The sequence below is a fragment of the Diadema antillarum genome, unplaced genomic scaffold (assembly GCF_040938485.1).
Source record: "Diadema antillarum isolate AM-2024a unplaced genomic scaffold, OU_Dant_1.0 seq00000649_RagTag, whole genome shotgun sequence".
In the NCBI taxonomy this organism is placed as follows: domain Eukaryota; kingdom Metazoa; phylum Echinodermata; class Echinoidea; order Diadematoida; family Diadematidae; genus Diadema; species Diadema antillarum.
Window position 1 is genome coordinate 596968 of NW_027271563.1, and position 27721 is coordinate 624688.

Here is a 27721-nt window from a genome sequence, read left to right on the forward strand (position 1 = left end):
CAGCACTCTCCATCTCATGGTTTAAAGTACTAGTCTTCATGAATGCAATCAAGGCATATGAACTGATGCACCAAGTTGCTTTGTTGCCATGGTAACAACATCACTTCTTGTCTCCAATCCTACACATATAGCCTTAGCTTACATGATTACCTTTTTAAGATTCCTTGCTTGATATCAAGATGGGATTCTCATAACACTCATTATATGATTAAGACAGAAGGTAGCTTTCAATAATAAAAAGACACCAACAGTGGCATGTTTTATTGCTATTTGTAGCCTTCTTTTTCAAAATAACCAGTACAGGAAATAGGAAGAAGGTACAAAGAGGCCCACATAGTGCAACATGGACTCTTATGTGGTAAATAAACAACAAAATTCAAAGAATGGCACTACAGTGACAGTTGCTTTAAAAAAAAAGGGGGGTGGCATTCTATTACTCTGTGGCTATTGGAAGACAGCAATTACCGGTACTTAGAGGAAATTTACGAAGTACTTTGGATATTCTTCGCTTCGTTGTACAAAAATAAAATGAAGTGTAAATTCAGATATCAACAAGCATCTTTTGAAGAATTCTATTAGCAACTGAAAAGGCGATCAAAAAATGTGGTACTGACATGCAATGTGATAGTGTCAAGTTCATTGAAACATCATCATGAAAAATTGAAAGTATTCATAAAGTCTGATATAAATCGTGCTCAGGAATCTTTAAGAAATGTGATCATGTAAGCTGAAGGACCATTCTGGCAGGAACCGTCGGAGACATTCTACGAAGATCAGCTGACTTGGAGATCCAATGCCCAGTCAGGTGGTCGGCTGTCGTAGGCAACACCCGTGCAGCTCTTTGGGGGTACTGCATCTTGCATCCTCCCTGGGTCTGCATGGCTGGCACCTAAGCAGTGGGTACAGGGAGAGATGAAAGGAAGAAGAAATTAAAGTGGGAAGAAATATATTCACATAAAAGGAAAGAGTAGGTAAATAAGAGAGGGAAAGATAAAAACAGCAAGAACAAAAGTGAATGGAAAAAAGCACTCTAAGAACACAGACCTCCACCAAGCAGCTCATTTCCATCCATACACCCCTAACAATGGACATCTGTTCATGAACAAATAATGATATGCACATGTCCGAGATATATCAGTTTTTCGCTTGTTCTAATCCTTAGCCAAGATTTAGACCATGAACTCTTGTAAATTTGGGTGCACGTCACGCAGCCCGAGAGTCACAAAACCCACAAGCCATACAACCCACAAGCTTGACACTAGGCAACACGTGTAAGTCCCACAAGTCCAACACCAGGCAAACAAGGCCCACAAGTCCAACACTCATTATATCACGGGGCTTAATGTAAGCAGTGTCGTTCTCGTGGGCCCTTTTAAAACCAAGTGTCAGACTTATGGGACTTGTTTGCCTAGTGTCGAGCTCAAGAGCTGTATGACTCTTGGACATTTTTTCAATGTCACGCTTGTGGTCCGTATGGCTCGTGGGTGTGTGGGATGACCCCATAAATTTGGGTCAAGCCACAACAACTCACACCATGTACGGACGTCGGGAAACCTTGTAGACTTCTGTGGCTGTGTCTCTTACCTGAATCTTCATCATCCACTGCTTGCTGAGAAGTCTGAACCTCCAGATCAGATAAATTGACGTCGTCGCTGAACGGTGACTCTAGAATCTTCAGCACCCTTTGCACCTTGTAAGTGAATTGGAAAAAAAAATGAGAATAATTTTATGGAAAACAACCACACTATTCACAACCATGTCACTGATGTCATTTATGGAGGTAAAATCAGGAATTTTCCACAGCATTATGTAAATAACTGAATTGTTTCATATTGTGCTATACAAATATATTATTGACAAAGGGAGCACTTTGTTGCATTCGACCATTAGTCCATGCAGTTGCAATGTAACAGCATGTGCAATATTTGTTTTCATTTGAACATTCCACAGATATAGTGTCTGTGCATTCTCCTTTTTAGCAAGGTGTGACAAAGACATGGCTAACAGCGATATTCTGTTTTCCTACTGAAGTATGTTCTCTATCACACATCATCAAAGTACCAGGTTATTCACTAACTATCAGGACCAAATTTTTGCAAGTAAATTAATAACTGAAATAACATGTTTTGGGAGAGTTACGAAGCCCAATAACACTACATCCTTTAACCATCCCATGTACTGTACATGTCTGCCACTTTCACAGTGTTTACTGTACTTGGTAAACTTTTGTTGTAATATTCACTTCCTTATGCTGCTACATCATAGCACATAACATTTGATGAAATTTGTATCTCCTACAAAAGTATTAATTTCGAATTAATAATTTCTTCAGCACAAAATGTAAATTTAAAACACTTTCACTCTAGGTAGGATTTGGTCTCCAAAACTATCAAAGGGCTTTCGTGGGGCATCATTCCCTAATATAGGTTTATTACATGACATTTTCTTTCTTTCAAACTGCACATGAACCCAGTGAGGACAAGCTAATTTTGCCATGTCACACATTTCCCACAGACAACTGCCCGAGCATATTCAGGACTACATGTAGTCTTCCACAGGTTAACACACTGAAGACTAGTCCCGAGTATACTCGAGCAGGTGTCTATGGAAAATGTGTGTTATAGCAAAATCAGCTTGTCCTCAACGGGTTAAGACATGACTACTAAGCTACTAACAAAGAGACAACACCAACCTCGGAGAAGTCACCATTTTCCGCTGCCTTGATGGCATTCTCTGCGATGTAGTTTCTCAGGATGAACCTGGGGTTGGTGGCATTCATCACCTCCACCCTCTTCCGATTCATCTCAACCAACTCATCTCCTCCTTCTATTCCCTCTACTTCTTTCTCGAGCCTTGACCGGTACAACTCCAACCAAGTGGACCAAGCCGCCGCGTCATCGGTTCTCTTTTTCTCGGCCGTCAAGCTCTGAGGGGTTAAAGAAACAAGCAATTCATGACCAAAGAAGCATAAGCCAGTTCATAGTTAGCACTAGTCTGCCATGACCTCTCCAACCACAGACCTTGCAAAACATGGAATAGTCTTCAAGAAGAGCAGTTGAAAACAGCCATGCAGGAAGTGGTAATTTACATGTCAGTGCTGCATGAATGGCTTTTGTTAATGTTGCTGAAAAGAATGCACATTCACCTGTAAATGATGCATCACACGTTACCCCGGGGTACCGTAGTATCCTGGGGTACCACGTTGTGTAGCGCCACCTCACGTCCACTCCAGGACAGCCGCAGAGAAATGCATGCACTGTGTGTGCGTGTACATACTGTAAAAGTGGATATTTTCGCGCGACTAATTTTTCGCGCTCGGCCAGATAGGAAGAGTTTCGCTTGTTTTTAATTCCGCGGTATCAATACATCAACTACAGGAACATATGGCAAGCAGAAGTATTCGCGTGCTTTTATTTTCGCGCTAGTTTCCAATTGCGTGAAATGCGCGAAAATTTCAACACCGCGAAAATTTCAATTTTTACAGGAGTCATTCCCGTGCCACTGCATGTTATACGTATGCATGCATGGTACGCTGTGCTAGCAATAGCGTGCGCTTCAGTGCAGTGCAGTGCAGTGCAGTGCAGTGCAGTGGCTAGCGCACGCTAGGGGCTAGCTCCAGCACCAAAATAATTTCCACTTTTTGGCAACCCAGGGTACAACCTTATTGAAAAAATAGATAATTCAACAAAATGGCTGATTTTTATTTGGTACCCCGAGATACCATTTATGTCATCAAATGCTAATTTGCACCTGGTTCATTTATAACACAGTTGTCATAAAACCCTATCTAGGTTTTGAATACCTCAGTTGCAAATCTGCAATGACCTTTATCTGCACATGCTCAGATTAGAACTGTGAACTGGCTTATTGGTTTGAAACAACGAGTGCCTATAAAATACATGTCTCGCGTGAACTGATTACTACTCTTAAATCATGAACTGAAAAACTAAACCTCAGTCAATCTTAAATTCCTCTGGTCCCTGTTGCATAAAAGTTCAGATCAAACATAATTCTCAGAATACTCAATTCTGATTGGCTGATACGTGACTTATGTTTGATTTTCTGACTAAATGTCTGATTGCATCTTTTTATGCAACAGGGCCCTGAACCATCTTTGGGGCAATTTGTCATTCTGAACCTCCGAAATATTCCAACTTATTTACTGTCATGTGCTCTTGCATAATAGATAATGTCTGGAGAAAGAAAATCATCAAATTTGTTTGAAGGTGTACGGAATACTAAATATCTGTATATGTTTTAATAAAGGGGAATGAAACTCATATGAACATGTGGATTGAGCGAATGCAGCAATATTTTTAGAACACATCAGTGGAAGTTTGAGGAATATCAGATAATCCATCCAAAAGTTAAAAAGTTTTAAAGTTTTGGTGCTGTCCAATTTTCCTCAAACTTTCACAGATAAGTTCTACTAACACAGTTGCATTCATGCAATCCACATGTTTATTTGGGAGTCTCCCCCTTTAAATTTTAGATGAAGGGTCTTCACCTTACTAAATATACTCTTCAATGTTACAAATCATGCAGAATGTGAAATAAACATGTGACAGGTGTTGAGAAAAGTGTGTTTTGTTTGCCTTTGTCAGGTGAAAGACATTCCAATTTGTTTACATAAATGTTGTAAATTTCACAATTGTTCATGAACAAAGAACCCACAAAAAAATGAAGCAAAACAGGTGTGAAGGCAGAATGAGTCATTTGTTTTTGTAAATGACATTCCAACTTGTTTACTCCAGTTCATGCAGCTATTTTCACTGTGTTGTACAAAGAAAAAACAAATAAACACCATTATTATCCATACAGAGGATTTTTAGATCCCAAATACAAGTGTTATTTTGTCGACGAACATCATAACCTCCGACCCACTTAGAAAGTTTGCTGAACTCGACCAATATTTTTTTTGCCGAGACGACCAATATTTAAAATATTGGACGGCAAGAGGGGGATTCCCCAAAGTTTTTTATAAACTGCACCGTGATTGGCTGAGCTATATACGAGATGACCTGAAATATGAAGTAAAAACGTCTGTGATTGGTCAATCACGAATTAACTAAAATATCGTTTTTTTCCAAAATTCTGTGTTTATACAAACAAATTTCATATATCAATTAGTTGAGATTGTTTTGCATACAATTTTTCAAAATATCACTTTCATACCAGGAAATTAAATTTAGGTTTGATGAAAACAAAGGCGACGATTGATCAGCTCAGCGCTACTGCTAGATAGCCTGCGCGCGATAGACAAATACATGTAGCCGGCCACCGCTGCTTGCATTTGCATGCATGTTACATTATGTGTATACTAAGTACAGTAGGCCATAGGACTACAGTACGAGTAATTTGATCTTTCACGATCTACGGAAGATGTGGCGTGAATTGTGTCTCAGATCTCGGATACAAGAACATCTAATTCTGGTGTAAATTAGCTAGATCTCGGCCTAACAGTAACATGACTCCTACCATGGATACATAGATCACTGTTTTATCAGGGAATGAAGTAGATTAACTAACACTGAAGAGTGTACCATACCCCATGTCAGAATCAAGTACAGTAGCTAAGTAGGAGACCATACAGCACTCTGAAACAGAAAGGGTAAGTGAAAATACTCTTTGCTAAAATCCTCTGTAGGATAATAATGATAATATTAGATGTCCTATTTTCGATTAATACAAGGAAATATAGGACTCGCTAAGCAAAATATTGGACTCGTCTTCGACTCGTCCAATATTTGTGCATAGCTCGTCCAATATTTCCTTGTATTAATCTCAAGGCCATCCAATATTATATAAGTATAGTAGTAACTTGATATTTACATTGAACAGGTGCTAAGGTGGGTCACTGTTGTCAACAGCCATTATTTGGTCATGCTACTATTGTCCATAGGCCAAAAAGCTCAAAACTATGAGTTAAATTTACATGCCGCTCATCACTGATGATAGGACTCACAGTCGACTAAGAATGAGGTACACTTTATGATAAAATCTGGAAATACAGTATGCTTAATGAAATGATCCCTTTTGTACAAGAAGTATAATTCAGTGCTCAGAGGGGTCAAGTCTATTAAACCAAAGCTCACTGCGTGTTTACATGGTCCCACTAAGTAATGTGCACAATGTTTTGCATGGGTACCCTAGTTAGTAATCAGTGAGCATGCCTATGCTAACTACAAAACTTCTTGTGGTAAGGAGCATCCCTAACCTCAAGTTCCATTCACCAAACTCATTTGAATTTGAGGCCCTCAGGGTGTTGCCATCATCATAGTTAGCTACTTGTAACTACACATTAACTTAAGATGGGCAGCTCTGCACGAACTTTACTGTAGCAGCAACACTATGATAGTGCAGCTGAATATCGGCTATCTTGTCATCTTGCCAGATGGAAAATGAAAACAAACTGTCAGAAGAAGGATTTTCACCTTGCTAAGGGTATTGCTTAATGTTACAAATCATTCAGAATGTGAAATAAAACTGTGACAGGTGTAAAGAAAAACGTTTTTCGTTTGCCTTTGTCAGGTGAAAGACATTCCAATTTGTTTACACCAATATTGTAGATTTCACAACTGGTCATGAATAAAGAACAGAAAAAAAGAATGAACAAAACAGGTGTGAAGAACAAGCTGATGATTTATCAACCTCTTTTTTTTTCTAGACAGAATTCCAACTTGTTTACTCCAACTCATATTCTTTTCACTGTGTTATACACAGAAAGAAGGAATAACTTGATATCTACACTGAACAGGTGCTTAACAGGGTGTCAACAAGAAAAACATAATAATGAAAACAATATGGAAACTTCTTTACCTTTCTTTCCTCAGGTGTCAATGACCCGTTGAACTCTTAACTAGCACACAGCTAATGTTCAATATATTATAAACCTTGCTTCTATAGCCATGGTTACACTGAAAAAAGATCGACAGGTTTAAGATTGTGATCTCTAAGATCTCAAAGTTTTGCAAGAGTGACTACAAACTTCCCACAAATCTTCCTATAAAACTTCTCCTCACAAAACTTCCTACTCAAACTAGGTAAATTTCCCCCACCCCTGCCAAACTTCTTATCTTTTGTCAGTGTGAATGCTAGATATTGAAACTTCCAGAAGCTTGTCACACGACCAGTCCACCACCTGGGCCCCGTTTCATAAAAGATGTTAGGATGGCAACTCTTGCTGGAATGGCAACTTCCAATAGCAACAGCCAATCAGGAAGCTGGATTCTTGTCATTACCATGTCAATTGCCATTCCAGCAAAAGTTGTCATCATATCAACCTTTTATGAAATGGGGCCCTGGTGTTCACTGTTACATCACAGTCACTAGTAATCAGACTGCATACTCCTTCTTCCTTGCGCACGCGCACTAAAGACACAAACTTCTCTATCCAAAGATCAGAAGTTCGGCTGCCAGTGTGAAAGTATGACAAAAAATTGTAACATTTTCAATCTTTTGCCAGTCTTACTGCACCTTCTATGTCACTAGAATAGACATGTATTAACCCGTTGAGGACAGACTGATTTTCCTACAACATGCATTTCCCATAGACACCTGCCCGAGTATACTCGGGACTCGTCCTCAACGGGTTAAGCAATTCAAAAAGAAACAGTATTTGCAATTTGAAATCAATCTGTATGCTACCATCCTTTATCAATTTTCACTTACCAATAATTCCTTAGATCTCTCCATCCTGCGGACCTCTTTCATAAGTGTCTCGCTGCCCCCAAACAGTTGTTCCAGCAGGGAGGGGTTGCTCTGGGTTAGCATCATCAACATCTGAAGCTGGCTGCAGTTAATGAATAATAAAAGAGACAGAGATAACCCTGCATGTGATGACAAGCACTATCAACATGGAAATACTGCATATTATGATATATTTCACAGTGCTTTTTTGTTTTGTTTTGTTTTGTTTTATTTGGTGATAGGTCAACACAGAGTCATGTGACCAAAAATAACATTGCAATGATACTGATTGATATGTTAACAAAATGATGATAACGAAAAATGTGCTCTTCCATGACAACATTCATGGTAAAGTGACCTATTCCATAAAAGTCGTCATGGCTATATGATCGATCAATGGTTTTTCGATAGCGTGTGTGCAGTGTTATCAATATTAACATCATAGCCCCCCCCCCCCACCCCAGTATACTTGATGCTAGGTAGACCAATCACTGGACTGGATTTCATTAATGAAGGATGCAATAGAAACAAAAGATAGACAATAGCCAGGGTCACACTGGCAAAAGATCGTGAAGTTTGCTTGTCTGTCTACACTGGCAGCCAAACTTCTCAATATTTAAGTCCTCAAAGCTTGGGTCACTGGTGCGCATGCACAAGATAGAAGAAAGAGCAAGCCATCTCACAGCTAGTAATTGTGAAGTAATAATGCACACATGTACATCACACTGATGGCACACTTTGGAGGTACCACCCACAAACAGAGGGTTGACTGGTCACGTGACAACCTTCATAAAGTTTTGGTTGCTAGCGCTCACACTGCCTAAAGACCGACAAGATTGGTAGGGGTCCGGGAACTTTCCCTAGCTTGAGTGGGAAGTTTCACAAGAAGTTTTCGGGAAATTTGGGGTCACACTGGCGACACTTTGAGATCAGAAGCTGGTGTCTCACTGAGCCGCGAACGTTTGCGAACGTAGCGAATTTGAAATTCGCCAACTTTTCTGACGAATGTTTGCGAAAAATCAAAGTTCGCTTCTGCCATGAGCGACAGTTAGCGACTTTTAGCGATGTCTAGCGACAATTAGCAACACTTCAGCGAATGTTTGCGAAAGTTTGCGAATTCTTACGGGTGTTTTGCGAATGTTTGCAACTGTTAGCGAAAATACAAATTCGCAAAGGTTCGCAAAGAAATTTTGAACATGTTCAAAATTTCTTTGCAACAAGAAAAACTATTTGCGACAATAAAAACTGTTTGCGAACTTTCTTGCGACTGTTAACGAACCTTTTGCAACCCTTTACGAACCCTGGCGAAATCCCAAATTCGCTACGTTCGCAAACGTTCGCCGCTCAGTGAGATACCCCCTTTACAGATCATGATCTCAAACTTTGCCATCTTTTGCCAGTGTGACTGCAGCTAATGTGAGATTTAAATAGCTCACTTGACTCTGATGAGCAAGATAAAATAGACAGGGAAACATACCCTGGGTGGATGCGTGGGGCAGATGCCTTCTTGAGTTCTTCCAGACTGCAGCACTGCGAGACGAGGGCCTCTGTTAGCTCCTTACACTCCTCCTCCTTGAAACCTGTTGCCGTGGGGAGAGAGAGGTGGCTAAGACTCCGGAAGACGTTAGTGAAATCGGCCCTGGTCGCCTCCATCGTCTTGTGTAGAGATTCTACCAGCTCCCTGTAGAATTTACAAGAGGGCACCATTGATGGCCATGTTCAATTTAGGAATATCGTAGGTATCAAAAAAATGTACAACTGAACTGCAAAATCATGTATCTCTCCTCGCATGCTGTCAGTCACTTTAATTTCTTTTCAAGGGATTGCACCAACTGTGTGAAACAGGTCGTAAAAGATCCTTGTTCAGATATAGGAATTTATGGGATTTCACAAAACACAAGCATCACAAATGCTCAGTTTTATTTCACACATTTGTAACAGAAGTTATCATATTTTACCTGTAAAAGAAGACAGGTAACAATGACAACAACAAACAAAAAGAAACACTGCAAAGCAACTATTGCGATTCCTACTTTATCAGGGCATACATTTAACCCAAGTATACTTTGCAGTAACTCTAATTGTACTAAAAGCGTTTTGTTCATGTTGGAAGTTGTTATGACAAACACTGAAGTTAAATATCTCAAAATCAAGCTTTCACTTCAGATGGCATTTTCTTACATTTGTTCATAATAATTTGATTGAATGTTCAATGATTTCCCAATTATTCATGCATTACTACAATTTACGCATACTGTAAAATTGGTATATATGCAATTTTTTCCATATTATATGTATAATCCTTTTTTAAAAGTTTTTTCTGTTTTGGTAACACATATTTTGTTGTCAGCGTATCTACCCCCAAAAGATTACCGTTGTAATAGACTGCAAAGCCCTTTGAAGATTAAAAAGAGAAGAACAAATATGACTCACTTGTCCTCCGGCAGCTGTTTGCGGAGAAGTCCCAACTTTTTCCTCATCTTGGTGAGGTAGTGCTCCTCAAACACATTGTCAAAGAGACTCAGCTCCGCTTTGGACACCTCTTCCGGCAGTGCCATGGATAGGGCTTCCGCAAACTTCTCCAGGTTCCAGCGACACATCTCCGGCTGACGAATGAACGTATAGCGCCCTCGGTCATCTGAAACACAGCATAGGTTTGAAAGGTACTTCAAATTGCCAGTGTACGGTAAGTAGGCACTGTTGTCCATTAGTCACAAGATGTTACAGTATATATACTTGTAGTTTATATCTTTGCTTTTCAGTGTACATTCCATCATAGCACTTAAAATTTGGGGTTGGACAGAATTTGTTATTTCTTTCTTGTTTTGATATTTTTTCTTGTCAGTTCTGGAAAGAAATATAAAGAATTGCATCTTCCAAACTTCACGAAGCAAAACACAAATAAAAACTCTAATCCTCCAACATCTTCTTGCTTGCATATATGTGACCACATCACACATGCATTAAAGGTCCTGTTTACCTTTGGGAGCAGTGATTTTAAAAATGTTAAAGATATCACAAATGATACAAATGTGTAGGTCTGTTGTATCACAAAACATCCTACCAAATAATTTTTTTTTTTCAATAAAGCCTAAAATATACGGAGATATCAGTATTTTTCTCAATAAACCATAACTGTAGACGGTTTAGTCTGGAAACATTTTTATTATAACTATTGTTTACATTTTGTGTATTTAACAATACTTAACATCGATTACATGGGTTCACATTTTTACAGTGGTCTTTCTGTCCATAACTCATATTTTAGAAGTATTTCAAAGCACTAAAGCTGGGTTTTTGTTTCATCTGCAAATAGTAAATTATGCCTTTAAACAAATAAAAAAGATAAAAAAAAGTATTTTTCATCCAAAGCGCATTAGCCCACAATATCCTAACTGATGTACTAGTATTAGATATTAAAGATATGCAATGTCCTTAGATGAGTATTTCCAACATCAGATATCACAGCACTGAGGCTATTATTGAGCAAGCACGCCAGTCATACTATTTCTCTTGAGTGTATGACCTTTAACCTGAGAACAGACCTGTCGTGTTGCATATGTGGTCTCGGTCACAGCATTTGGATGAGTGTTAAGGCCGTGTCACACCATTCCGGGCAAGCTATGCGGGCTTTTGGCGAGGAGGTAGTTTCCAGCACGTAGAAGATTTTCAGCGGGCGAACAAGAATGTTTGCAATTTTCATTCATGCCTTGTCATACCGTACGGGGGAAGTTTTGCAGCTTGACTTGTGGGGAAACAAATTTACTCCCCGGAGCTCTCCGCAGTTGGTCCGCACCTGACAGTATCTAGCGCGTAGTTGCCCGGAGGTGCTCATGCAAGTCCGATTTAACCGCAGCCAAGTTTTGAGCATGACCAAAACTTTTTCCGGGTGAGTCGCGGGAATGCCCGTAGAGGTCCACGCAGAACGCCAGTAGGAGGCCCTTAGCGGCAGCACTTCCCAGGCAACTCCCACGCAGGTACGTCGCGTATGCAGCCAAGATAATGAAATTCTGTGGGATTTCAGCCATTCCATTGGAGGAATTCCTTCACTGAGTTGTCAGCCCCCACGCGACTGGTACAAAGGTCACACAGTATACTCGCAAGTATAATTTAAGTAGAATGCGTCCAGCAAGTAAGACACATGCGCTGACTCTCTCAAATCCTTTTCCGCCCTCAGGAATGTCCGGTATGCTAGAAATCCCTACACGTAACAAGCCCGAGTAGCTTGCCCGGAAAGGTGTGACAGGGCCTAAACACGGTTGCGGGTAAAAATATATGTGTGCGCACCTCCGGGCGACTAAGGTTGAGATACATGCTAGTTACTGTCGTGTGCGGATCATCTACGGGGACCTCCGGGTAGTCAAAAATGCTCTTTGCAAGTCGCACGCACGGCTTGCCCGGAAAGGTGTGACACGGCCTTTACCAACATCAGGTATCATTGCTACTGACTTTATGAGCAAGCTTGCACAAGCTTGCCTGCAAATACAATTTATCTTGCACACATCAGCATGTGACCTTTGACCTGGTGACGGACCTGTTGTGTTGCAGATATGATCTGGGTCGTAGCCATCCAGAAATCCATAGGGTCCATAGTCAATAGTCAATCCCATGATGCTCATGTTGTCAGTGTTTAGGACACTGCAATTTGAAACAATGAGCATAGTCAATTAGTATTTCAGAAGGAACAATTAAAAGATTTGTTATGTTTGTTACTCTCTTTTGGATTTGACTAAAAATTATTGAAATTAGTGATTCTTGTGTCGAGTTGCTTTTTTTGCACCTGATTGACAAAGAGCAATTCAACAATATACTGAAACACTGACATATAGTGTAATCAGTGTTTATTTACATTGATGAAGGGCACTTTGTCAATCAGTTGTAATAAAAACAACTCAATGCAAGAATCATTAATCTAAATAATATGCAGTACCCGATGATACATGTATAAGGGATCAAAGCCATCACTGGCTACTGGGCAGAAGCTCACAAGTTTATAATAGTGGATATGACATCTGTCAAGCAAATCAAGAGGTCGGGGTTTGAATCCCATGTGAGTATATTCCACAATTTCTGTCGTGGCTTTTACTCAAACGCTGAATAATAAACATTTATTTACGTTGATGAAGGGCAATTTGCCAATCAGTTACAATAATTTTTTTTTTTTCACATTTTTTTTTCTTTTAAGTGAATCACTCTTTTCCATCCTACAAAATGTACATGTATTAACTTTTCAATCACCCTTGCAAAGATGATATTGCTTCTATCACTATTAAATTCATTCATATATTCTTTGTAATAAACTTTAAGAAACACATTTCTTGTAAATTGTTTAAAGGACAAGTTCACCTTCATAAACATAAGGATTGAGAGAATGCAACAATAATAGTAGAACACATCAGTGAAAGTTTGACGAAAATTGGACAATCGATGCAAAAGTTATGAATTTTTTAAATTTTTGTGTTGGAACCGCTGGATGAGGAGACTACTACAGCTTGTGAGTCATATGCGTACAATAGTATAAAGAAAATGTAAAAGAAAATTCAACATATTTTCACTTTTCTCGCATAATAAAGGAGCTCTTGACTTGCCTCTTTCTAAAGGCAGGGGGAATAATATTACCCATAACATTTGTCGGTAACGAGTCAGGGGAATGTGTATTTTTTTCAAAAGATGGAATTTTGTGAAATTCTCTTTATATTTTCCTTATATTGTTGTACGCATGTGACATCTAAGTTATTCATACACTGCAGTAGTCTTCTCATCCAGCGGTTACTGCACACAAACTTCAAAAATTCATAACTTTTGAACGGATTGTCTGATTTTCCTCAAACTTTCACTGATGTGTTCTACTAATATTGCTACATTCTCTCAATCCTTATGTTTATGAAGGTGAACTTGTCCTTTAAAGATCATATGGCTTATGAAATACATGCTTTGTATAATGTTTACCCTTTTGTTGACTAGAAATAGACTAGATTGATTTGAAATAAAAAAAATTGATGAACTTGAGCAACATTTCTAGAACACTGTCTACTTTAACCAATGATACATCTTTTTTTCATAGAATATATCAAAGTACAATCCAGGATATTTCATTATCCAATACCAATGACCACTCCATGTAATACTAATATCCTGTGGCTGTAATCTGAGCTAGTCATTTCATTCTTCTTCTTGTTACCGGGCTCACGAGCATTGATTCATTTCTCTGTAATTAAAGTAAAAATAATTGACTGATCTCATATGACATAAATTGCTGAGGTTGACCTTGCTTACCAAATATTGTCAAACTACTTTTTAAATGTAATAAACATATACCACTGCATTATGAGTAGAAGCATGGACGTCATAATGTTTCAATTGCAGTTCAGTTTTACTTTTTCTTTTTTTCTTTTTCTTTTTTTTTGGGGGGGGGGGATTTCCTCGAAGCGGGAAATATATATCTGCACTGTATCTGGATCCAGCTTTAGGAAGACATTGTGCGGATAAGCAGTGTAAGCAGTAAAGCCTGCTATTAAATGGGATAAAATATCATTGAAAACATTAAGGAGACACAAATTGTCTTCCTTTGTCTGTGCGTCTCCTCAATAAAGTAATTATGAGCAAATAATGTCTCCCCAAAAGCTAGATGTGTAGTTTCATATACATATATAATATGCCATCATTTGTACAAATCTGAGGGTGATGGTAACAATAACAACTTCACACCTAGGATCAAACTCTCAACATATAATATTTTTCCAATTGCCTCATTAGGACATTGTTATTATTTCTCTTTCACTTCCTTATTGGTCACATGAACAAGTGTGATACTCAACACTTTACAATCATCATTTCAGTTTCTAGGAGGACTCATCCAGTCTTGTTTCAAAGGCCCTGTTTTATGAAGAGTTAAAATTGATTATATAGTTGATTTCAACTGTAAGTCTATGGCAGCCTGTGTTGTAAGGAAATTTAAAATCAATTTTATCTTTTGATAAAATGGAGCCCAGATCAATTCAATTAGAGGGCCCAGGGACTCATTTCATACAAAGTTGCTATGATGGCAACTTTTGCTGGAATGGCAATTGTCATGGTAACAAGAATCCAGCAACCAGGTCGAATGTTGTTACGGGAAGTTGCCATTCTAGCAAGAGTTGCTATCTTAACATCTTTTATAAAATGGGGCCCAGGTCTATGATATTCACTTCCCTCACCATTGCAAGGTAGCCATTGCCTCAAATTTGTTTAAATCTGGATGTAAAAGATCTAGATATATTCTCTCTAGCTTTGACCACTGATAATCATTGTGTTGAAAGCCTAGTTTTCTATATATTCTCTAGAGAAAACTACATTTGTTGTGTGATGTTTTCATTGTACATTACACCTGCCCATGTGGCTTTCCACGTGCACCATTTTCCATTCCATCACACAGAGCTAACAGTAACAGCCAACTGTTCTCTATGTGAATTTACTCTTTCTTATTTACTTCGTGTGATGTAACCTCTGATAAACAATTCTTCTCTTAACCCGTTGAGGACCAGCTTGATTTTGCTACAGCATGCATTTCCAATAGACACATGCCCGAGTATACTCGGGACTCGTCCTCAACAGGTTAAAGCCCCCATTTTTTCCCGGGGTACATGTACGTATTTGTTCGATTGAGTACTTTCTCTCTCTCTCTTAAACTAAATCTCTGAATGGGAATACGAAACAAAAGGTCATGGTATTGTTAGTTTAATCTAACCTGTAGTGTGCCTGTACTTATTTTTACTGATTAGAATAGCCGCTGTCGTACTGTATTTCCCGATTTTACTGTAAAACGAGGAATTTTCGCGTGCACTTTAATTTCGCGACTTTCGCGAGCGCCAAGATTCGCGAAATTAAAATGCACGCAAAAGTCCTTGTTTACACTATTATGCATTGAACGTCAGTGGCACTTCACGAAAATTTCATGCCACGAAAAAGGCCGCCGGTTCCAATTCTCGAAAAATTCATGCCGCGAATATATCATGTTTAATTTCCAGTGAATTGAGCTTATGTAATCTTCTCTATCACTCTTGTATTACAAAGTCCTTGGTAAGGGTTTAAACTGCGTATTTACAATGGAGTTACCTTGCATGACGTGCACTGCACATGGGAAATTTTTGTATTTTATCTATTTTCATTTTTTTTTTCTAAATTCTTCTTCTTATTATTCATTTACTTTCATTTTATTTCATTTTATTTTGGATTATATTATACCATAAGTTGTGGGGCAGGAGAGGGTGAAGTGTGGGACAGAACAGTATGCCAGTAATTCAGTGGCAAATTACAGCCAAATGCCCTGGAAAAGAGCACATTTAAAGTCAATGACTATAAGCACTGGTGTTTTCATTTTATCTCTGAAAGGCACTAGTAGTGCTGGCAAACAGGTAATTTATCAGACAGAGCTGATTAATTTAGGTCATCAAGAATAATGGAAACAAACTGGTATACCAGGCATGCATTAAAACAAAAGTAAAACAAAACAAAGACAAACGAGTGTGTGTAATAAGACGCACACACACACACACACACACACACGGATGTGATGTTTCTATTTCAGTTATGAAAAATATTTTTGATTGGAACACAACTAAAATGGAACACAAAGAAAATACTCTTACAAAAACTTTCCTTAGCAAAAGCTTATCCACACTCATTAAAGGCATACTCTTTTTCATATGAGAGTAAGATGTACGCACTGAAAGTGTTTTCATGCCCTGGAAAAGAAACAAGTATTTCCAATAAAGAATTCAACACCCAGGACAAGCATGAGTCTCCTTAACAAGGATCTTGAGCAAATATTTTGATGAAAGGTCTTTCATTTTGGGGTTTTAGCTATTTCAAATTTAATCTTTCTTTAACTCTTAATGTGCCAGGCCCAAAACCCCTAACGTGCCAGAGGTTTTTACTTAACGCCAGAACGTTTCAAAACTGGACTGACAATGAAATTTAAAACCGCCATATCTCTGAATCTACTCACTGTTTTGAATTGAGGTCTACACAACATGTATCAAGAAATGTTTGTACTTTCGCGTCGTGTTGTCAGTTTGCCATAATATCTACCTGATCCTGAAATATTGCAGAAATAATTGATACATCAAAAAATTATTACATATTTTTGTGTAGTATGGGAAAAAAAGAGTCAGCCATGTTTTTTCTTCAATAGAACGCTCCCTTGACTCTGTGAGAAAGTTTTAGAGCAACATCTCCTCTTTCAAATGATTACAAAATTGCCTTCTAGAATTGTATGATTTTTAAGATACTGGCAGTTTATTTTGTCTTAGCAATTTCTCTTTCCGATTCAGAAATTCATTCCCAAATCTGAGTCCTTTAGTCCCAGATCCTGTATTTGAAACTAAAGTAATTGTCCCGGGCCCTTCAAGAGTGTCTTTTGTCCACTTGAGAAGGAAAAACCTACTAATCCTCCTTTTGTCTAAGCGGACTGCGGGCGGGGTACTCTATTGAAATCGGCAGGCCTTTGTCCCCTCGCAATTCCTAGGCTAGCGTGGGGACGATTAGTGACGTTCACCAAAACAAAAGGATGAAAGACTTGACCAACGAACCTAAGCTGACCCTCTTTGAGGGACAAAATCAAAGCAGCTTCCCGCAGGACAGCGTCCAAGCGGAACAATGTGAGTGGAACCGCATAGACAATACACGCAGATTCAATAGCATACACACGCGTGGTTTACCAATGAGACTTTTGATCCATACACATCTCGCAGAGGGTGCGCTCGCTGCGGATTTTCCCGACGCGAAAAAAAATACATCTAGCTGAAAAATCATGTATTTACTCAAAATTTTCCAATGTAAGCATGCTCATATTTTTAGTGCAAACGATGGCTATGCTAATCAGCTACCAGCACATATCAGTGGCAGTTTCTTGGTGTAACGCATTACGGTACCACAAGAACTTAAATGACCAATGCTTTTCTCGCTCTTCTTAGTCGCCGATCGGCGACCATGGCACGTCAGGACTAAGGTCGCCGTTCGGCGACCATGGCACGTTAAGAGTTAAAACTGATGATAGCTTCACATAAAATCTGTTGGTTTTACAAAACAGAATTTCCTTTTCCCACATAAAGAGCCATTATCATTTACCAGAGTGTACATAGTACTATATCCTGTTTCCTAATAAAGCTAAATAATCTATTTGTATTAGAGCGAGAGAAATAAGAGATGCTTTCTGTCTTGAAGAAATATGGCTGGTGTCACACCAATCACATGACTATGCAGCTTAAACATTAGCCTATGACCTAGGCAGAGGATGCAGCTATTGTCTTTGCTGATTACGCTGCACATCTGATGTGGTGAGACTCTTGATTTTGCTGAGTGATATGTCTGATACAGCGATGAACAGTTAAAGCATCTACCATCTCCAAATGTATATCCACTTGCCTTGCTTTAGTTCATTGTTTTATTATCAAATTCACAGTCAATAATAAGAAAACAATGACTACAGCAAGACAAGTGGGTATAGGTGGGTACAGTTCGTCGTCTTGCCACATCAGATGTATCGCTTAGCATAGACAATAGTCTCGCCACATCAGACGTTAAGCGTGACAATAAAGACCATAGATGCATTCTCAGCCTGGCTTATAGGCTACTTACACACGGGATGTTATGCCTGACAAAACAAATTTTTGTTGTGCTTTGTTCGCCAGATGGCACAGATGTCTGGAAGCTACTAGTCAATAAAACAGAGATTGCCCACTTCCCCAGTCCCTATTGCTAATTTACAGCTAGAAAAGCACTCGGAGAGCGCAGATCTCTGCCAAGCCTACAACTCACCCATACATGCATGAAATTTCCCAATATAGAGGCCTTTTGTTATGTCATCAGCCTCCAGCTGGGTGGCACCTTGCCAGAGCAGAGCGTGCGCTTTAGTGGGTGTACGCGCAGCCAGAACTCCCAAGTTCATTGACCTTATATGCCAAAAGAGCAAAAATCCTTCAAAAATCCATAAAAACTCCTGGATCACTACCAAAACTTAATCACCTGCTCCTTGTGTCATAACCAACTTTTTCTGCAAGTTTCAATCAAATCCATTTACAACTTTTTGAGTTATTTTGCAAACAAACAAACCAACCCCAATGATCACTTAACCTCCTCCTTCCTTGGCGGAGGTACACTGTAACTAGGTCAAGTTTAGATGGATTACTGAATGCTAATGATAAACCTTGACAAGTTAAGCTAAGAGCCTGGGTGCAGAAAGGGTTAAGTCTGATGAATCTATAATGGATGAGACATACAAATGTCTGTAGGCCGTGTTTGAGTGCTCAAAAGCGAATCAAAGCAAACCATACACTGCTGAACTGTAATATACAATGTCAGATTGGTAGCGTTACAACGCTTTGTACAGACAGTCTACCTCATGAGCTACATACTGGTATTTGGAGTCGAGTAAGAGGGTCACACATTTTGTAGCACCCAACACATATACAGTACGCTTCGAAACACCAGTATAAAGCGCTATATAAATACAATTATTATTATTATTATTATCACTATTATTATTATTATTATTATCATTATTATTATTATTATTATTATTATTATTATTATTATTATTATTATTATTATTATTATTATTATCATTATTATTATTATTATTATGTAGGGCGTTTATGCAGACTCTTCTCATCTAAACAGCTGGTCAGTACACTTTTGGACTACTTTCTGTTTGAGTGCTCTCTGGCACGGTACAGTATGGTCCAGTACGGTACACTTTCAGAGCACATCAGGAAGTGGGCCACTTTCGGGACAGAACAATACGGTACAGTACACTATGGGAGCATTCAAGCGCTCCTCTGGAACAGGTAGAGTAGAACGCTGGAATGTACTCCTGAAAGGAACTACTGTAAAAGTGGATATTTTCGCGCGACTAAATTTTCGCGCGGCTAATTTTTCGCGCTCGGCTGGGTAAGAAGAGTTTTGCATGTTGCGAATTCCACGGAATCCAGACATCAACTACTGGAACATATGGCAAGCAAAAACATTCGCGTGCTTTTATTTTTGCGCCGATTTTGGATTGTGCGAAATGCGTGAAAATTTCAACACCGCAAATATTTCCACTTTTACAGTATAAAAGCCTTGAGGGTTGAGAGTAATTTTCACTGAATTTAGGCATTGTAATGGATTTATAAACATGTTGATTTGGAGTGTGCAGACAAAAGAGAGGCTAACTCTAGGATCCAAACTCACCCATGGCAGAATCCCACACACTGCCACTCCGCCACCACTATGGCAGTTAACCTGACCACTTCCTTGAAGAAGGATAGATTACGCTGTACTTTATCCTCTTTATGCTCTTCATAGATCTGACATGGCAAGAAAAAAAAGAAAAGAGAAAAACATATAATATGTAATAAAAAGTCTCATACTACACATATATTACTGCAAAACTTGAACAACAGCACAACAAAGTTTAACATAGCAATGTGTTACTTTTGGGGATTTCCCCTATTAATGGGCATAGTGAGAAGCATAGCAAAATATCCAATCCATACTCTCTTTCTAGAAATAAGAAACTCTTTCCTCCAAAGATGATCTGCCAAATAACTGAACTTGTGTAATGAAAAGCTCTGTTCTGCTCTGTAATTTACAATTCAGATGCTGTAAATTTTCCAAGACAAAAAGAAACATCAGGTTTACAGCCTTTGCCCTTTATGGCAATTTTTTTTCCCATTGCTGAATCTTGGTTACAATATGTAATCTTTACACTTTAACCAAACTTGAGTTTGCTCATAGCTGTCATAACTATAAACTGTGAGCTTACCTGAGGGAAAAATGTTTTGATGACATAATCCAGCATTTGTTCCAAAATGTCTTTCCTACCAACACTTGGACCTCTTCGCCCCGTCATGGCATCCGTTGGCTTGAAAATCTCAAACGACCCAAACCTACAGGAGAAGGAGAGATAAAAGAATGACAGAACATTGCCACCTACATTACACAGAAATACAGTCAACCTCGCGTAAGTCGACATAATCGGGACTGAGCAAAACACGTCGACTTACGCGAATGTCGACTTACACGTAAGTCGACATTTTGTCGACTTATAAATGAAAACTAATTTCCCCTGTACAGAGTATAGATTTGGATCACGATGGGGATCGCTACCCAAATCTTATTCATTTTGCCGCCAAAACATGCCTACTGACATCAGCAACAATAATGTCTTAGTTCATGCATAAATCTCGTGCGGGTTAGTAACGACAACGCACAATTTCCAAATCTCTAGAGAGATTTTGAGAGAGCGGGATCGGAAACCTAGGCCCGTTTCTAGACACTTTACTTTTTAAACTTGATTTGAAATATCAAACGCAAATTCCCCAAAATTGCATTAAACTTTGCGATTTAAATTCAAGTGAGTTGCTGCGAAGATATGCGTGTGATTTCGCATGATTCTGTCGAGATAATTTTTCAGTGCCGACTGAGTTGAAATATGTGTGATTTTCCTTCCCTAAGTCGCCATATTTGTTCTGTTTAAAATTCGTATTGCCATACTCTGAAAATGAATTGTTCTCGCGCTCCGATTCGTAACATTACCGCTCTGTATGGCGCGGGCCCGTCTGAAATAAAAAGAAGAAGAAAATTTTGTTTGAAAACGACATCTTTCGGACTACTATAACCTTCGTAAAAACAAACCTCTTTCCATTGTCGGACTATTTTAACTTTGGACTGAGATTTAGACCTTCGGCATAGCGAACTTTAACAATAATTCGTTGTCATTTTTTCATTGACATTTTGTGAAGCAGCATGCGTTTCGGCAGTTTGAAACGTGTGAATGTTGCGATGTCTTTCCCCTGCAAGTGCAGACTAAGTGCGGTCACGGCGAAAGTTCCGTTAAGAAATTTAAAAAAATGTGAACCTTTTCAACCATAACTCACTTTCGTAAATTTTTATGCGTTTAAACGCAGTTTCTAGTTTCGGACAAAACCCGCAAGTCTTTTCTGCAACGCTTTTGCTTTTTGAATACAGCGTTGCTTGTGATTTGACGGACTTGCATTTGATTTTTAGAGTTGCGTTTAAATGCAATTGAGTTTAAATTTCATACAATTTTCTAGTTTCGTATGATTATCAAACGCAAGTCTTTTCAGCGTTCCGTGTGATTTGATGGACTTGCATTTGATTTTCAGAACTGCGTTTAATTTTTAATTTTGCTTACGAAATGAAAAATAATGCAAATCTTTTAAATAACACACTTCCGGAGATGTTTAGAGATGCGTTTAAACGCAGTTTCTTATAGTTTCGTACAAAAACCGCAAGTCTTTTCTGCAACGCTCTTGCGTTTAAATACAGGGTTATGTGTGATTTAATGGACTTGCATTTGATTTTTAGACGCAATTGAGTTCCCTACAATTTTCTAGTTTCGCATGATTTTCAAACGCAAGTCTTTTCAGCTTCCGTGTGATTTGATGGACTTGCATTTGATTTTCAGAGTTGCGTTTGATTTCTTATTTTGCTTACGAAATGAAAAATAATGCAAGTCTTTTAAACAATAACACAACTCCGTATATGTTTAGAGTTGCGTTTAAATGCAGTTTCTTATAGTTCCGTACAAAAACCGTAAGTCTTCTCTGCACCGCTCTCGCGTTTAAATACAGCGTTACGTGTGATTTGATGGATTTGTATTTGATTTTTAGAGTTGCGTTTAAACACGATTGAGTTCAAAAAAAGTTCCCTACAATTTTCTAGTTTCATATGATTATCAATATGTTTCATATGATTATCTGCACCGCTCTCGCGTTTGAGTTCAAAAAAAGTTCCCTACAATTTTCTAGTTTCATATGATTATCAATAAGTTTCATATGATTATCTGCACCGCTCTCGCGTTTAAATACAGCTTTCCGTGTGATTTGATGGACTTGCATTGGATTTTCAGAGTTGCGTTTAATTTCTAATTTTGCTTACGAAATAAAAAAAGTAATGCAAGTCTTTTCAACAATAACGCACTTCCGTAGATGTATACAGATGTTTTTAAACGCAGTTTCTAGATTTGTACAAAACCGCAAGTCTTCTCTGCAACGCTCTTGCGTTTAAATACATTGTTGTGTGTGATTTGACGAACTTGCATTTGGTTTTTAGAGTTGCGTCTAAACGCAATTGAGTTTCAGGTTCGTACAATTATTTTCTAGTTTCATATGATTATCAGACGCAAGTCTTTTCAGCAACGCACTTGCTTTTAAATGCAAAAGTTGCGTGTGATTTGATACACCTGCATTTGATTTTTTTTTTAGTTGCATTATTAGTTACATTGTAATAAATTTTCTAGAAAGGGCCCAGGTTTTAATACCGCTTCGGAATAATTAACGTCAGAATATTCGGATTTACAAAAACATTTCATGTTCGGATAATGAATACCTACTGGGACATAGTTAAGTGTACAAAATTTTTGCGTTTTGAGAAAAATGAGAGGGAGAAAAGGGGTAAAGTGAACTGCCTTGGGTACTACATGTAATACTTCAGGTGTAAATGAGTGTATACCCTTTCTATTCTGGCATACAAGACAATGGACGCATGGCGCGAACGCTACCGTGACGTACCCTAGCGAATTACCGGGTAGAAATGCAGCGAATCGGAGCGGGAAAACAATTCTTTTTCAGAGAATGGCGATAAGATTTTGAGCGAAAAATTATGTTGACTTAGACGAGGGAATTAACACGTATTTCAGCTCAGTTGGCACTGAAAAATCAGGTCGACTTACGCGAGTTGTCGACTTAGAAATGTCGACTAAGACGAGGAAATTTTCAAGGAATAACAAAGGCAAAAATCGGGACTTTTTTATTGTGTCGACTTAAGTGAGTTGTCGACTTATGCGATGTCGACTTAGGCGAGGTCTACTGTATACAGAATCTTTGGGATATATCAACAAGCTGAAGTACATGTACATTCTGAAGTACCACTCAGTTATTAAAAAAGATACATTATATAATATATATATATATATATAGATAAACAGATTTTTAATGCAGAATACTCACAGGAGGTACAAATCAATCTGACCATTTCTTGCAATGTATCTCTCTACACATCTCTTTGTCTCTCAATATATTCATCTATCTGTCTACCTATCTATCAATATGTCTATCTGTGTATCTATCCATCTATATGTCTGTCTACATACCCATCTACATTGTATCTAGCAAGCTCTCTATCTATCTACAACTGTATTTATGTATATATCTCCCTCTCTCCCTCCATCTCTCCCTCTCCCTCTCTCTCTCTCTCTCTCTCTCTCTCTCTCTCGCTGGCTCTCATCCCTCTTTCTCTTCATTCACTTTTGTTCTTCTAGTCTCCATTTCCCTGTGCAAAATTTTACTACTAATAGACAAGGCTTTTGTTTCCAAGAGGCTACATTTCTGTGACTAATTTGTGAAGTTGTTAATGCCATGAACGTCAGTGGAATCAAGAAATCTGCCAGAATTAAAAACTCTGCAATAAATATACCACCTAAACAGTATTCGAATGCTTCATATTTGTACACTCGTCTATATATTTCATCTTCATTTGATAACTTTAACACATTTGTGAGTGCACTACATATGATACTGGAAACAGCATGGTGTAGAATGTATAAACTACCATACAACTAGTCACCAAGGAAATTTACTACTTCACCAGACTCCAGATTCTGAACACTTCAAGTAGACTGTCTGTGATATTTCATGAAACAATCATGAACAATTCCTCACTTGGATAAAAACACAGAGGGCACATGTTGTAAAGAGGTTTGCAAGCAGTTTGAGTTAGCATGAGATCAAGTAACCCATTCCATAGTACTCCTTGACTCAGGATAATGGAAACTAAATGTCCCAATGTCATATAATATGTATGGAATGAACAGTTGAAGTTGAGACATTCTAGATCAAGTGCTATTAGCGCCCTTCAAAGGCAGATAACAGCGCTATACAAGATGCCACCATTATCATCATCGACATCATACTCATGGCTGAAGGATTTGTTAGCCTAGCTGCTGTCTAAAAACAAACAAACAAACAAACCTGAAAGTATAATAAATTTCACTGCACAAGACAGGCTCTAGATCTCAAGTGCAATGAAACCAATGGACAGATTTTTATGATGAAAGATGACAGCAAGGATAACAATTACTTGTTTAACCTAACGCTCATGTGTAGAAGATACCAGACAGGTCGCTGGCTTGATACCTGATGAACGTTGGTGCAAGCCGAAGCACGATTGTGACTCTCTCTTGGATGGGGTTGCCACTGTAGAACTGGTCTCGAACGACTTTCGTGTCAGAGGTCACGCAGCTACCAGCTGTTGCACAAAAAGGATACCATACAAATACCAATGGCATGGAAGAACAGTTACAAGCAATGAGCAACTAGAAAATAGCCAGTGCAAGAGTGTAGACCATTCTAGCTGCATATTTGTATTCAGTTTTCTTGTCTGTTCCAATGCATCACAGATTGTGTATTTTTTTAATTACTTATCCTTGAAATCCTTAAAACTTTGGCATGGTGCGCTGAATTCAAGATCACGAAAAAGCACCCTATAAACATACAAGCAGCTAATATAGATGATCATTTCATAAATGTTGATTCAGAAATTGTCCACAAGTGCTCAAACACAGGCACAAAAAGCTTCCAGCATTCATATCATTTGTCATACATGTAAGTCCCTGTATAATCCAGTACACGTGTTCTCTCCACACATGGTGCATTTTTAAATGCCATGGTATATATAAGATAAATCTAGTATTAAGAAATCTATCCTAGTTTCTCAAACTTGGCAAGTAGAATGGAGATGTAATGAAGTGTCAACAGAAACTAATCAGAAGGAAAAAAAAGAATGAAGGGCAGAACTGAACCACATGAGGTGTTAATTAGTGGCACCCACTTTCTGGTAAATCTTCCTTACCTCTGGTAGTTGGTATCCCCAGATGGTGCATGGCTTCACTGCACAGGAACTCCCGGATGGAGGAACGGAGGACCTTCCTACCATCAGCCCTTCTGGAGTACGGGGTCATCCCAGACCCTTTCAGCTGAATCTCCCATCTCTCTCCAGCTTGGTTTAGCACCTCTCCAAGGTACCTTTAAGAAAGTCAAACCAAATGGCCACGTTACAAGTATCCAAAGAATTGACAGAAAATTTTAAAACAAGAAACACTAGCAGCATAACATTTTCACCCAGTCTGTTTTTGCAGCATGAAACTTTCGCAAAATTGCCATTGGTATTCTATGCATTGTGCAAAGAAACATTTTTGTGTTCATTCTAATTTCTTGAATCTTGAATCTCCTTGCAAAATTTGCAAAAGTTTCATGCGCGCATAGATTTCTGGCTTTATACTCATTCAAATCTAAGTCCCAAGAGTGGGGATTGTGGTTTTCCCCCAACTTCCAATAAAGCGATTTAGTGTTGTTGTTTTTTGTTTGTTTTTTAATCTTTGTTCTCATCTTTCTTATGAGTGAGCTCCCCACCTGATGCCAAACTTTACACTAAGGACGGCCATCTCATCTGTATCAACTCAGCGAGAGCCAAAAACCATTTGAGACAAAAACTATACAGCAAAAATGAAACTAAAGGTAAATCACGGTGAGAAAGGAAATGAAGATGAAGGTAATGATGACCTTCGATGTACACACTCATTTTCGTTTTAGAGATCTTAAATCAACAAACATCATCAGTGAGAAATGAAAGTAGTCCTTAAATTTGCCAGGCATGTTCTTTTTGTGTGTATAAATTGCAATTTGTCCCTGTTGTGTAACAAATACTTAGTACCCTGGAATCATTTGAAAAAAGAGTAATATTTTACTTGATAAGAGTGAAGAAAAGCTAGACGAAAAAAGGAAGAGCAAATGAAAGTAATATGGTCTTTGACAAATTGACAGATTTAAGTTTGTATATTACAGCATGTTGAATACAAGTAAAGTTGTCCCATTTTTTAATCACATAAAGTTTGATACAGCAAAGGAATATCATACAATCAAAAGGACAGTTCAGTGTACTACATGAGGTGCTATTGGCACTTTATGGCGAATCTTCCAGTGAAACAAAATTATCAGACTGAAATAAAAGTTGCATATATTATGTCAATGCATCTTCAGGTATTGGAATTTCTCACATAATATTTTTCAGTACAACATATGTGTCAGAATGATTTAGCGCATCCAGTTAGTTCTGGTTTATGATATCCCAAAAAATATATTACGGTGTATTCTATCATTGGCCAGCTAGAAAGTGCTAAGTAAAGACCTGATCTTAGCTTACAAGGCAGTTGTTTCAAAACAGTGCACACACTCACAATGTTATCACCAAAGTTTTTCCTTTTTTTTTTCCTTCTTTTTTTTTTTTTGGGTGCCATGGCAGTTGACCAAAAACCTGTAGACAATCTTGAAAAACAAAAATCTCAGCACTCACATAGCCGCTCCGTCCCCAAGCTGACCAGCAAAGCTGCCAAACTGGTGTCCACAGTAGCAGTGCGATGCCGTCTCACTCCCAGGGAGAAGCTTATTTCCTGAAAAGTATGCTGCAAAATCCTTACTTTTCAGTTCCTCCTCCCCGAGGTCGAGCAGCTGCATTGCCGGCAATGAGTACACCACTGTCTTGGGGTTCGCACATGGCGTCGGATGGACACGGGAGAAGCACGCACCGGGCACCTGCCGCACAAAGTTCTCCATCTCCGGGTCAATCGGCAGGCTCCGCAGGGCCAGGTTGTCGAAGTGGAGCGTGTCCAGTTTGGCCATCTTTTGTCCAGCCCGAGATGAGAAACGGCCGGACGGGATGCTGCGACGACCACGCCTAAGCACTGGTGTGACTTTGCTTGCCTGGTTCCCTATTTTGCTGGCTCACTGAATCCTTTTTACCATTATTGTGATCAAGTACAGAAAAGAGAATTCACACTGGAAAATAACCATTGCAATTGAAAAATCATAGTAAACAGTCTAGCTTCATGATGAAACAAAAGCAAGTGAACCCCAATTTCAATCTACTGGTACCTCTGACAGAGGAGCTATGGAATGCACTTTCTTGAAGTCTATCTCATACCACTGAGACTGAA

The 27721-nt window shown here is 38.7% G+C and overlaps 1 protein-coding gene across 1 annotated transcript; it reads right to left on the reverse strand.

Annotated features, from left to right (window-relative positions):
• Positions 1-761: 761 nt before the first annotated feature.
• LOC139736489 (protein adenylyltransferase SelO, mitochondrial-like) lies at positions 762-27482 on the reverse strand. The gene is made up of 12 exons (XM_071647240.1): positions 27082-27482; positions 25582-25754; positions 24867-24978; positions 20474-20597; positions 19900-20015; positions 12224-12327; positions 10123-10327; positions 9167-9370; positions 7672-7792; positions 2693-2926; positions 1585-1690; positions 762-889 (listed from the first exon to the last, which is right to left on the reverse strand). The coding sequence occupies exons 1-12, from the start codon at positions 27405-27407 to the stop codon at positions 774-776; spliced, it is 1941 nt and encodes a 646-aa protein (XP_071503341.1). The 5' UTR covers positions 27408-27482; the 3' UTR covers positions 762-773.
• Between the last annotated feature and the right edge of the window lie 239 nt (positions 27483-27721).